The sequence below is a fragment of the Palaemon carinicauda genome, chromosome 2, assembly GCF_036898095.1.
Source record: "Palaemon carinicauda isolate YSFRI2023 chromosome 2, ASM3689809v2, whole genome shotgun sequence".
Lineage (NCBI taxonomy): Eukaryota > Metazoa > Arthropoda > Malacostraca > Decapoda > Palaemonidae > Palaemon > Palaemon carinicauda.
The window spans coordinates 65,046,847-65,061,846 of record NC_090726.1 but is presented as its reverse complement, the minus strand read 5'-3'; the positions used below and the strand labels follow the sequence as shown (position 1 = coordinate 65,061,846).

The window sequence follows — 15,000 nt, the reverse complement described above, 5'->3', positions numbered from 1 at the left end:
CTCTTGCATTGATTACCGCCTGCTTTGTTTGAATAATCTCCCAAGGGAAGATGATAAACAGAATTTCCAGTTTCAAACCGTTTTACGGACATGGAATCTCCAAAAGCTCAAGGGAAGTGTTGAAATGATAACATTTGAGGTGTTGTAGAACGAGATTTGCTAAATACTTAATACACACATTATATGTATATTTATATATATGAATATGTACACATAGATAACCTATATGTATATATATATATATATATATATATGTGTGTGTGTGTGTGTGTTCCTTGGTGTGTGCTGTAATTGTTGAGACAATGGGCTGGGTTGGAATATTTGTGTAAGATTGCATATGTGTATACTTGTAAATTGCTTCTGAGCATAATTACGGTGTCTCCGGAGAATGAGGAAGAATAATGTTTTTTTTTTCTTTTTTCTCTACTTGAATCGACTCATATAACATCGTCTTTATCTATTCTTAGAAAGAAATATCTCCTTATAGTTTTCCCGTAGACCAAAGGAGACACTTAACAAGTCTACAGTTTAAGAGGCGTCTGTATTAATTCCTCTCATAGTTAGAGACGACATATGATGGTAAGATATAAGAAAAATGAGATAGAATTTCTAAAATGATACCAAAGATAAGGACGATAATCTGTAAGTTTTCCACATCATTAGTCTTCGTCTTCAAATGTTTGGATTTCTTGTGAGGATCGTTGAAGTCTCCGCTTTCATGGCCTTCACTGAAATCATTTTCATGTCGATTTTATGGCGTCCTTGGTAAGCAAAACTAAATCACAGAAAATTTTCTATTGTAAAGTTGGCGAGCAATTTTCATTGTGGTTCGAGTTTCTCTTGATACTTTTTGTTGAAAAATAGTAAACTTTTACCTAATTCTGTTCTCAAAACTCATTGTTTCTGTCGTTTCTTTTAACAGTAGTTAAGTTCTTTCCGTATTTTTGATAACAGTTAAAGCTTACATCAATATACTCAACTATGATTTTTAATACGATTCATATTTGATAAACTTTTAATAAGTTATGACTTTCAAACTTTAAAGTTATGTTTAAAATTATTCATAACCTCTTTCTTTTTAATGTGAGACTTTCGATGATAGATGAAGCACAATGTTCCGTGTAAACGGATGAATAGATAAAAGATAGATAGATATTTAGACCAGCGTGAAGTGTAAAAAAAGGCCTCAATTGTGGTACTGAGATCACTTTCCCTTTCGAAATGCACGTATGATTTTGCTGTCATGTGCATTAACGCCTTCATCCACACCTTGACACAGCCTGCATTACAGTCTATCTCTCTATCTATCTATCTATCAGAAATTTTTGATGGTTTTTATGCAAGAGAGATTCTAGAATTAAAGTAGAGAGCATTAATAAAAAGGAAACTACAAGAGAAGCAATCATTTTATTTTCATAACTTGGTTATCTAGTTAAAAAATAGATAATTATCATCCTTCTGTTGCTATAGTAAGTGTCATTTATTGTATAGACATTTACATTGTTTTCTTTATCTCCGATGGAAGAACTATTTTATCTTGAATTATGAAGCGAGAGAGAGAGAGAGAGAGAGAGAGAGAGAGAGAGAGAGAGAGAGAATCCCATAAGCGAAAGTGTATGTGGTGTGTGTTCATATGATTGTTCACGCCGCCAATCAGGTCCAGGTCAAGGTAGCCTACTATAACTCCCCATCTACCTGCTCAACGACTCCCTCGTCCCTTCCCTCGGGCCTAGACAGCCACCCCCCACCCTTCCGTGACTCCTCCCTTACCCCACATCTTCTTTTCTGTTTCTTCTGGTACTTGATTCTCTTTCAAACTGTAGTTTGACGTATTCCGGTAACTCGTGTTGCTCTAAAGGTAATTTGCGAAATGCTTTAAAGAGAAACTCCAAATGAATATTCAGGTAACTACTCGTGAAGGCGTGAGTGCAGATGAGACTCGCACAAGTAATAATAGGTTGGGTCGCGTTTGGTGTCTTTCTCAACTCTTAGTATTACTCAAGCCTTTGACTTCTTTTTCTTGGGGTTCGATATGGTCACGGTGGCCGAATCAACTTTTAGATCTCTCTCTCTCTCTCTCTCTCTCTCTCTCTCTCTCTCTCTCTCGAGTTCTGCGCTGTGACCGTGCAGATATCTGACAGCTACTAAAGGTTATCCGTGCAAAACGCCAATTGCTTTCAAGACAAAAACAAAATCGCTCAGATTTATTCGAACATTTCAAACGTTTTGGAAATTTAATATCAATATGAAAGTGAATGAAAACTTAAGATTTATAGAGCTTGGTTTGAACGTGCGCTTCATGGCATGACGCTTCCAGTAATAGTATCACTGAATGAGTAATTCATTTTAATATTTATTTACTCCGGTACGTGGTGCCCATGAGAGATAGATAGATAGATAGAGAGAGAGAGAGAGAGAGAGAGAGAGAGAGAGAGAGAGATTTTAAAACGACATCGATAAAAGAATTGCATTAATCTAATTAGCAAAACATAAACCAAAGGTAAATGTCCATAGTTTGTGATGGAAATAAGTAAGCTGTGGAACTTTCAAAAGAATTTCACAAAACGTATTAACCAAAAGAAAATGAGACGTGATAGGAATTTGAAGCGTCGAAGTGGAAAGTAGGTTAAATGATTTTTGCCTGACCAATCATATACGAGATTATTTTTGTTCTGTTCTTTTGATGCACGGGGCCCATTGTTAACATTAAAATATTAAAAAGAAACAAATTATAACGTATTTGGGTCTTTTCTTCTGGTATTTATAAGACGGTTTGTGGCCTGACATTTTTCTCAATGCATGGAAAGAATATGGCACTTTTCTGTTTGTCTTTGTCTAATCATATTGCATCCATTATCATTTATTTTTATACAGTAGGTCTCTGAAGATTTACATAGCATCTGGCTCAGACGGTACTTTCTTGAAGGGATATGCTGGAGAGTTGGATTTGGGCTACTGTTTTTATCAGATTCCGAACGAACACGTCCCCTCATCGCTGAATGGACTTCCCGGCCCTCGTGCCTTGTGGCTCATACCGTATACATCCATATCCATCCAAACTCTTGTCGTGGAAGGATCCACTGGTTCATTCTCAGGCAAAGATCTGTTGCCAATCAAAACATTCAAACTAGCATTCTGTTGCTATTACTTCTTTTTCACTCCTTATATTTAAAATTTGTCTCACTTTTTCGTGGGCCTTTGAATTAACCATATTCTTCTAAACAGCTGCCATTGGGTTTGAACAAGATCTTTCTCTCTGATTATTTGTCAACCTTCTATTTTGAATTTTGGATAAGGTCATGTTATTACTCCTGGCATTGCAAAAGAGTATGGCAGTTTAACGCCAAGGTTATATGAGCTAAATTTGCTGTCCATTGTCTTACTTCTCTGTATTTTAATTAATAGATCTTATATCTCCAGTCTATATCTGTTGTTGTTGATGTCACTATTTTTGCCCCTTTTCCCGTTTATTTTGGTGTTCTGTTTAACTTTCTTTCGTCATCAAGTTTTCAATCTTAGTTTTGAGCTTTTGTTCTTCATATATCGACCCGGGTTTGAAGACAATATTTGATCGATGTGTTCATAATTTGGCCAGTGTCATTAGATCCTAAACAATCTTTCATTGCCCATAAATTTAATGATGTTTCGACATAGGTCATTGCTATCTCAGTAAGGAGATCGCTTTAGATCGTAGCTACCGTCTCTCATGGTAGCGACGGCTCACCCTCATAAGCGTGCATCGGCGGTCTTTTGAGTTTGACTGTACACCTGTATATTTCTTCCTTCAATGGGTGTTTTTTTTCTTTTTTTCCTTTTTTTTCCCTAAGTGATGACATATTTTAACCGTCCTCCCCTATCACTGTTTTTGGCAGCCAAAGATAAACCCAAATTCATCTGGGCGAAGTCCCCAAATTTAGATTGGAAAGTCTGCTTATGCAAACTAGTCATTCTAGTTCAACCCTGTTGAAATATTGCCAGACAACAAATCTTGGACGTGATGCTGCAGAGTCGTCCCCTTTTAGAGAATGTCTCCAGCCGTTTGCCTTTCTTTTCACAATATACCAATCAAAGTGGGCCCTTTGCAGTATCTTTCTAGCAGAAACGATTGACTGACTGAATAAAGTTTCATTTGGTCTCGACCCAGTCAGCTTCCCTGTCCTTGTTTCAGTTTCCACACTCTATTAGGAACAAACCCTTTTGACGAACTCTGGAAAAGCTTCAAATATTCCTTTCATCTTTGTTGTGCTTCACGTATTGTTTCCTCTCTCCACTGAAATCATGGAGTCAAAGAAATTCGTCTGGTCAATATCTGGGTCCATCTCTCTCCCTGTCTCTTATGCATGCACGTATACATACACACACATGCATATATGCGTGTATTTTATATATATGTACCGTATATATATATATATATATATGTGTGTGTGTGTATATATATATATATATATACAGTATATATATATATATATATATATACTTACTGTATATATGTATGTATATACACACAAGTGTATATATATATATATATATATACATGGTTAAATATATACTTGTATAGTATGTACGTGAGTTTATTTCACCATAGGGTGTTTCTCCTAAAGTAGCCTACTGGCTATAGGTCTAGCATTATCCTTTCATAATTTATCTTTTAGCCTAGGGCCCTTCGATCCCATGGCTGCATTCCACCACAATCGACTAACAATCAAGTAAACGTTTAACGGCTCAGGCCAACTGAGGCACACCGAATGCTTCAGTTAATATCCGCAGATTATTTCCCAACAACCACTGCTGGATCTATGTCCAGTCGTCTCTCGGTGGTGGAGCGAGTTGATGACATTTCCAATGCAGTTAAGAAAACTGGCTTAACCTCCTTCCAGTTTGGAGGCCAAGTACCACATCCAAGTGGACGCAGATGATTATAATATTATTATATTAAGTACTTCGCTAGAAATATTTTCACAATTAAGCTGTGGATGTGTTTGCAATCTGCTGCGTATGTGTGTATGTATACATAAAATATAAGATAGTTGAAATTCTGTAAAGTTGGTCAGAAGTTCAGAACACTTAACCTTCAATGTTTCATTTTTTCTTACCATTGTTCAGCCGTTCCTTCTTTTCTGAGAACATTCAAAAGCAAGTGAAAGAATTATTCCAAAAAATATTTGAAATACCTTAATTATCATTGGCTGGAATTTGAAAAAGAAATTCACTTTCAAATCTAATTAATCATAAAATGAGAAAAACATGATATTGGCGCTGCTGTGATATAAAAGCTCAGAGAGAGAGAGAGAGAGAGAGAGAGAGAGAGAGAGAGAGAGAGGAATGGCAATAATACTTGCATATAACAACAAAACCGCAGCTTTTACTTGATACTGATGTTGCAGATAGAGAATATAGTTTTTGCACAATAAACTCGTTCAAAAATGTAATAAATAAAGTGAATGTTTACAGATAGACCAGCAAAATAGACCATAAACTCTCTCTCTCTCTCTCTCTCTCTCTCTCTCTCTCTCTCTCTATATATATATATATATATATATACATATATATATATATATATACACATATATATATATGTATATATATACGGTCAAATTTGTATACATACATATTTAGACATGTATTATTATATACAAATAATATATGCTATATATATGTATGTATATATATATATATATATATATATATATATATATATATATATATATATATTCACATAGATACATATATGTATGTGTCTATATAATAGATATGTATATATACATACATGTACATATGGTCAAATATTGTATTCATGTATATATATATATATATATATATATATATATATATATATATATATATATATATATATATATATATATGCGTGTGTGTGTACACACATATAACTATGAATATGTGTGTTTCGCAAATATCTCTCGTCCAAGAGTATGGGAGATTGTGTTGAAACTGATCTAAATTGAGAACGCAAGTGCAGCAATCCTTCCAGGAGGAATCAAGATAACTACCTCTTACATAATCATCGTCAATAAAAAAAGACACCCCCTCTTTGAACCCCGTCTCCCTCTTCCACTCCCTCTGTTCTTACTGTGTCATTTTTAGAGAGAGAGAGAAGGACGACATGAGAGAGAATTGTGGCAAACGAAAGGGATTATGCTTTGAATACATATTCTTTACAAGAAGTGAGCCCGAGGAGAGAAGTAATGGTTAGATGACTTATGTTGATTTAACATATGCTCGTTGGCTTGATGTCGTATTACGTGATAAGAATAATCATGCAATGGACATTGCATTCATTACTGTCGGATCATATATCATTAGAGAAAGAGAATGCTAATTTATGCAAAGAGTTGGTAAAGATTTTGAAGCACCATTTCAAAATAATATTGCTGGTTGGGTTGTCTGTAACTTTTTAATGAGCAAACGTTCAATTGATGAAATAACATGCTCAGAACCATACTTTTTGTATTTTCATACCTGGATTAAAAACGTAATTATAGTTTTTTTTTTTCTTTTTAGGAGAACATACATTTAGACATTATAGAAATTTGCAGTTTATAAAAGTTAACGGGACCATCTGTGGCAAAGTAAATAAGCACTAGAAATCAAATTTACTAAATCTAAAAGATACTAAGGAGAGAATGATATAATGAAAACAAATTAATGAATATGGGCGAAAACACTAAAATCGGCAGTATTTTTCAAATAACTTTTTTTGATCTTAGGATAATCCTGTCAACGTTCACCCAAAAAGAATCATTATCAATATTCATTCCAAACATCTGAAATATCAAAACAAATGAGCTGTCAAATCATGATAATTTTTCCCCCCAAACCAATGAAAAAGAAGTAACTTTTTCAATCATTTCTCGATCAAATTCGGGCTCGATGCTCTATCCATTACAAGGCTAGTTTTTCTAATCCTGATTTCTATTGCAACGTATAAAATGCCTCTTAAGTTTGTTAGTGAGTTTGAGTGCTGATGAAATTATTCAAGTAATCCAAACAACCGAATTTGGAATCGATGATAGTGATCAAATTTGATGTGTCACTGTATATTTTACTAAAGATGAATTCATACAAAAAATGGGAAGAAAAAAAAGAATTTATGTCATCTGATATAAAAGTGAAATTATTTCTGAAGGTCGTTTTGGAAGGGAACAGTTAATTTTTTGAGAAACAGTAACTTCCAATGTTTTATCCAGTGTATGTACTGGGTATGATTTAATGTGAATAACAATTTAGACATCTATTTTCATAAGTTTATTTGACATTAAAAATTAAGTTCTATTTTATGATATAAAATAATTGGTCGCATTTCTTCTAAGCAGATATATATTTACAATTATTATGATAATGTAAAATATAAAAAAGTATATTGATATGCAGAGATCAGCAATCAGTTGGACGAAGGAAAAGGCTGAAAAAAGATATTAACACACTAATTATTAACAGAGAGAGAGAGAGAGAGAGGAAGAAAAATGGGGCTCCAGTAATTGCAAGCCGATTGCCATCATGACAGAGAGCCAAGATCAAAGTGTCGAACAGATAACCGAGTGGAAGGAGAAATGACTCACCCCTTTCATGGTCGAGAGGGCACTCAACACGCCAACGACGAGTTTCAAACTAAGAGCGCCGCGTTAAGTGCCTGACTTTATATACTCCCATCGTCAAAGGATTGAGAGGTGCCGGTTTCTCATTGTCAAGACATTTTTCACGGTATCGTCATATTTTCAGGACGAGTGACTTACAGAAAACGTATGCGATGATAAATGCCATGATTATTATCTACGATGATTTTGATAAATCAAATATAGATATGAAAATATGAACCAGACTTGTTTCAAAATTGCACATGCCTTGATCAGCATAAAAAGGGAGTGCTAAATAATTACTCACAAGAATATGTGCAACCACATATATTTGTGTGAAAATAAACGCACACATATGTGTGTGTAGAAACTGTGTACATACATACATGTGCCTATGTGGATGCCCCTTTGTTCTTGAAGAAGGGATGGTGCTAAGAGACTAAAGCAAGCGCCCCCTATAAAAACCCGCAAAAGAACCAATTGAAGATGGAGTGTAACATACATATGATACTGAATCTCTTTAAAACCTACTACTTTGATATAATCATCTTCACAAAAAAAAATAATATTAATTACATTGTATTTTTAGACTTTTAAAGACAGACTCTCTGACCACACACACAAAGAAAAAGTAGACAGGCTTAGCAAGAATCCCAGACAGTCACAACGCATCATTTGCACTCTGGCCAAGCATGCCATCCTGTAGGTTTAAATCGAAGATGAACCTCCCAAATGATAATTTGGCATTCGCATTTTTTCCTTATTGTATTTGCAATTTATTTGGCGAATATGGTCTTCATATAGCTCTTGTGCTAATTATGCATATCACGAAGCATTCATTCTGAGACGTTATGTAAATAAAACAGAAATTTTGATGAATGAAGAAAAGCATGATCTGTGGTCAAGTTTTCATTTCTGTAATGCTTAGTAAGGAATTGGGAAACTAAATTCCAATTTGGTATGTCAAACTATTTACTCTACTTTTATAGTTTTCATGAACAATTTTTCTAGCCCATCTGAGAATTTATAAATATAGAATAAAGGAGGAAATTTCCATCATCAGGGAAACCAAATCTCCCAATAGTAAGAATTGTGAAAAGGGGCTCCATTCCAGTAGAAATGAACTCGATTATGTTTTTAATGATTTTACTTAAATGCCTGAAGTGACAGCGTCAAAGTATGCACAGTATATAAAGACGAAAGAAAAACACTACATGTTTCATATTGCCTAAAGACAAAACTTCATAAATATCAGGCAGATTACTGCCAACATATGAAAATAATGTTCAGTGCGCTGACAGTCATAAATGAATCCCTTGGTAACCACAAGGAAATTATTCAACTAGAATTTGCATACTGAAAGCGCCTCCTCTGATTTGGTCTGAAATCTGTCACAAGCCCCCCAGCCAAGAGACCATAGTCTCTCAAAGGGAGATGTAGATACTTATAGAATAACAGCTACGGGAAAAACTGGTTGGTATTTGGTTTGCAGAAGAGAAGAGAAGTTGGAGGAGACGCTAAAGGAGGAGGGGCAGACGAGTAAAAGAGAAGGGGGGAGACACAATGAAGTGTTGTAATGACACATGTATTCTAAATGAGATTGACTCTCTCTCTCTCTCTCTCTCTCTCTCTCTCTCTCTCTCTCTCTCTCTCTCTCTCTCTCTCTCTCTCTCTCTAGATATTATTAGTAATTGAAGCAAATTTTTGACAATAAAAGGGGCGACGAAATGTTTATCTCAACATTCAGGTGAACAAAATTCTTTGCAAAAGGCCCTTTACCATTGCAGGCATTCTGCATCGAGATAAGATTCTCAATAGGTGACTGCATCAATAAGCGGTTATATTTGTTTTCCTAACCCAGCGGAAGAAATTCTGTATTGGCTATTCATTGCAATGTTCAGAACTATTTTCATCGCAATGAGAGAGAGAGAGAGAGAGAGAGAGAGAGAGAGAGAGAGAGAGAGAGAGAGAGAGAGGGTGGAGGAGATTATATATAATGTGGACTCCTAAGTTATGTTACTGCTATCAGTAACACCGTTACATTGTACAGATAGATTATATGTTACTATATCATAAGTTATGTTACTGCTAAAGATGATGTCAGATCGTTGTGTATGTGTGTGTGTGTGTGTGTGAGAGAGAGAGAGAGAGAGAGAGAGAGAGAGAGAGAGTTATATCACAGTTTATATCCATTATCAATTAGCTTGTAGCATTCTTTTATTAATCAAATTTTTCCCAATTTATTCATCGTCATTAATCCTTCAATAATCTCTCTCTCTCTCTCTCTCTCTCTCTCTCTCTCTCTCTCTCTCTCTCTCTCTCTGTTGCTTTGCCTTTCCCTTACCACCTCCTTCTCGTGTGAGTTAGGGGCCTCCCTCCACTCCTTCCCCCCACAGCCTTCGTTCCACTTTCCCTGTCTCTACACCGTTATAAAACTCGTTTTTTTTCTCTCTCCCCTGTCTCCCCTCAGCCCCTCACCTCATTCTCCGTCTTTCCCTACTTTACCTTCCTCTCAGGCAGGGCCGCCTCTCAGTCGTATTTCTGGCCATATAAATGCAAGATGGCAGTCATACGCACATAAGCATGTAGACGATAAACGCTTGTGTGCGCGGGTATGTACACACACGCACGCACGGCTTGCATTCACAGACGCACACATACACCCGCACCCACACATATGCACATATATTAATATATATATATATATATATATATATATATATATATATATTTATATACAGTATATATATATGTATATATATACATTGGGTGTATCAAGCTGTGTATCTATTAGTAAGGAATATGGTCCCATCAAGATGGAAATAAAAACGATGTTTTTTTTTTTTTTTTTTGCTTTTTGTTATATGCTCTGAAGGACGTGTTCGTTCTTTTCTTTCCATATTTGCGCCTTGAAGAAGGTCGAACATGTCCTTCAGGATATTAACAAAAAAATATGAACATCGTTTTTATCTACATGTTGACGGGATTGTTTTACTTATTCATTTGAGTATACATATATATATATATATATATATATATATATATATATATATATATATATATATATATATATATACAGTATACATACATATATATATATATATATATATATATATATATATATATATATATATATACTCGTGCTAGGAGGTATATCTTAGCAATCCAGCGTTTGCCAACGGTTACACTCGTAGAAGCGGATGAGCAACTTGGTGGAGTAATGAGAGCTTTGGGTGTGGATGAAATGTCCCCCTGAATCTCGATAAAATCACTGGCAGCAGGGTGACGGATGTGTTTTAAGGCGGTGGACAAACTGTGTGTTCGGCTTTTACTCCTGATACCTAGCGGTTGATCTTACTAGAATTAGTATGGACCGGCAGAGGTCACTTACCTTAGTTATATAGGCACTGCGCATCACAAGGAACTGGCTATCTTTTGATGTATATAGCCAATGAATCCTTTATGGATATACTCAGTCATGGAAAGAGAACATGAAAGAATGGCCCCCAGTCCCGGCCATTTCGGGGGCTAAGCATCTCCCGGTTTATAGATACTAAAAAAAAAAATTGAAAATAGGTAATTGGACTCTTAGAACCATGAATCAGATTGGAAAGTTACAGCAAGTGGAGAGTGAATTTATGGAATATAGTTTGGATATCTTGGCCGTAAGTGAAACACGTTGTTAGGGGATTAGTAAGGAAACTTTATGCCAAGGCAATATATATATATATCTACTCAGGAAGATCAGACGGAGTTGGAAGAGAAGGAGTAGGAATGATGATGATACCAAGTGCAGAAAAGGCATTAACTGAGTTGAGAGCTATAAATAGTAGATTGTTACTAGCAAAGCTCAAATCAAAGCAGTGCAACATGAGTTATAGTTTGCTGTGCCCCAACAAATGATTCCCCTGAAGAAAGGAAAGATGAATACTATGAAGAACTGCAGAGTGTAATAGATGAGATCCTAGAGAGAGATATGAAAATTGTGATTGGAGACTTCAATGCTAAAGTTGGAAGGAATAATCAAGGCATAGAGAATGTGATGGGTGTCGATGGTCTTGGCGAAGTTGCAAATGAAAATGGAGCACATTTCATAAGTTTTTGTTCAGCAAACAATCTTGTCATTGGAGGTGCTCTTTTTCAACACAAGAACATCCACAAGTATACGTAGACTTCACCGTGTGGCAATTAGAAAAATAGATCACATTGCCAGAAGAAGAGCACAGAGAAACATTTGCAGTTGAATGTAGGAATCGATTTGCAGTCTTGGAGACTTTAAGAGACGAAAAGCAGACAATTAATGAAGAATGGTTTGATATTAAGAACATATATCAGTCAGTTAGTAGTGAAGTCTTTGGACACGCAGTTACAAGGAGAAAGCCATGGATATCAAATGATACTTGAGATACTATAAAAAGGAGACAAAAACAGAAATTGGTTGTTGAAAATTTTCGAGGAAGTAGTGAAAATTACAAGGTACAGCATGCTAAATATTCCAGTATTGATAGTGAGGTCAAAAGAAAAGCTAGGAATGACTGTAGAGAATATTTAGACAGTAAAGCAGAGGAGGCTAATAAAGCTATGAATTCAGGAAGTGACCAATGGTGTAAGAATTGCTCGTAGAATTATTAATGAAATCTCTATTGGGGCAAAGAAGAAGAAGCATATACCCATCAAAAAGAGAGATGGATCTGTTATAGCGACAGATGATGAAGAAAGACGTTGGATGGAACACTTTAGTGAGGTCATGAATAGGAGATATGAAGGGAATAGTTTGATTGATGTACCTGAAGATGATGAAGACCTTAATGTGCCCATGAATGAATTAGGTGTGTTTGAAGTTGAAGCTATCCTCAAAGCACTAAAGAGATGGAAAGCCCCCAGATACAATGGAATAACTGCGGAGATGATACTGGCTGAAAATGAAGTGACTCTTTTGTAGAATGTGGCATGAAGAGGCAAAACGTGGTGAAAATGGCCAAAAAAGGAGACCTGACTGATTGCAGCAATTACAGAAGCCTATCACTTATGTCAGTTGTTATGAAAATAAATAGTATGCTTATTCTAAAGAGACTGGAGAGAAAGACTGATGAAAAACTGAGAGATGAACAAGCAGGATTTAGTAAAGGTAGAAGTTGCACTGACCAAATTTTCATTTTGAGACATGTTTTCCAGCAATGTGTAGAATATAGAAATCCACTTTTGATGGCATTTGAGGACTATGAAAAAGACTTTGATAATGTGCACTGGCCAATTTTATGGAGAGTCCTGCGTTATTATAGAATTCCTCTTAAATATGTAAATTTGATTAAATCTGTTCATGAGAATAGCAAGGGCAATGTTAATGTTAATGGAGTCTTATCAAATGAATTTCCAGTGAACAGTGAAGTACTCCTGGGGAATGTGTTGTCATCTATGTTTTTTATCCTGCTCATGGATTTTGTAATGCGTAGAGCAGTCAGAGATGGTGGAGAAGGATTGGACTGGATTGGTGATAAGAATTTAGCAGACCTAGAGTATGCTGATGATGCTGTCCTTGTTAGCAGAACTCCACAGGATTTGTAATGCTTGCTTATCACACGAGGTTGGGATGAAGATAAAAAGAAGAAAGACAGAAATGATGAGAACGGAGTATGCAATGGAAGATGAAATATCATTGGAAGAAGAAAGGATTAATGAGGTAGAATCAGTTAAGTATTTAGGACCTATTATATACAATACAGGGTCTTTAGAGTTGGAGTTTAGTGAAAGATTGAAAAAGGCAAATCAGACAATGGCTATGTTAAGTAAAATATGGAAATCAAATCACCTGAAATTATATGTAAAAATCAGACTATTGTGCCAACCGTGTGTCACGCGATCGTACATAGTAACGACATTTCTCTTTTTTGTATATAGTCACCAATGTGACGAGCTAAGAGTAGGTTGGTACTCTATATATCAGTACAGTGAGATCGGTGTTACTCTATGGACATGGGTCATGGTATGACAATGAAACAATCACCAATAGATTTAGTAGATTTGAGAACAAACCCCTCAGAAGGATATCGGGAGTTAAATGGCAGGACAGGATTAGAATAAAAACTATAAGAGAGATTACTCGAGTGCCATATGTAGATGAGATCATGATGAGGGTAGATGGAGATAATTTAGGGATGCTCTTCGCACTACCCAAACGTTCAGCTGGGCTCCGCAAGGCACTAGAAAAGTTGGAATACCCAGACCTACATGGCTGAGGACTATGACGCGTGAAGTAGATGATGAATGGAGAAGTATAGAATTAAAAGCTCAAGATAGAAACGACTGATAAAATCTAACCGAGACCCTTTGCGTCAATAGGCGTAGGAGGAGATGATGATGAGGATGATATATATATATATATATATATATATATATATATATATATATATATATATATATATATATATTATACATATATTTATATATATATATATATATACATATATATATATTATACATATATTTATATATATATATCTATATATATATATATATATATATATATATATATATATATATATATATATAAAACAAAAACAGCAAATGCAGTCGTTTCTAGTCCACTTCAGGACAGGCCTCAGACATCGCTTTATTCGTGTCTGCGATTTGGCCAGTTTTCCTCACCGCCTTGGTCATAGCGGTTTGATGACGGTGGGAGTCTTTAGTCTGATCGCTCACAGCAAACCAACCAAGTACGTGTGGCCCTGATTAGTACAGCTTTGGTGATCATGGCGATATACAAACCCCTTTACTACGATGAGGTATCACCCCACACACGTGCACACACACACACATATATATATATATATATATATATGTATATATATATATATATATATATATATATATATATTTATCTATGTGTGTCTACATAATTATTTGTTTATATTGATGCCATTGTTTTTACTGATTTTGAAATGTTTTTCTGAACATCTCGTGTTGTTTTTCTCCAACCAATGCTAAATATGTAAGTGGCCTTTGCTTTTAAATGTTTTCATCAGAATTGTGCAACGATGGCAATATTCTTCTCCTTTAATAACTGCAAGATAAGATTTTTACCAACTTATAAAAGATGTGACGTCGCTCTTGAACCCTTTTCTTAGGGAAATACTAACAAAGAATATTCGTATTCTTGTTTGAGGAAGAGCAGTAAATGAATCTAAAAGAACCGGTAAAATTTATCTCTACTGATATTAATCATGAGAAGAAATTTAGGGACAACTTTATGCAGCATCAACATTCATCTGTAAACGCATCATATTTAGGTTGCATGTATTACTGATCAACAATGTGCATACTTGTTACGACGCCAAATCAGGTATATTAATCAACCTTTGCATTAACATAAAAATTCTCTCTCTCTCTCTCTCTCTCTCTCTCTCTCTCT

General features: G+C 35.3%; 1 protein-coding gene across 1 annotated transcript in view; it reads right to left on the bottom strand.

Moving 5' to 3' along the window:
• The window catches only part of LOC137618155 (uncharacterized), a 17,804-nt gene extending 10,178 nt beyond the window's left edge, over positions 1–7,626 (bottom strand). Inside the window, exon 1 of the mRNA XM_068348194.1 lies at positions 7,578–7,626. Coding sequence (XP_068204295.1) covers positions 7,578–7,586 — 9 coding nt within the window. The 5' untranslated portion in view covers positions 7,587–7,626. The remainder of the gene's footprint in view (positions 1–7,577) is intronic.
• Between the last annotated feature and the right edge of the window lie 7,374 nt (positions 7,627–15,000).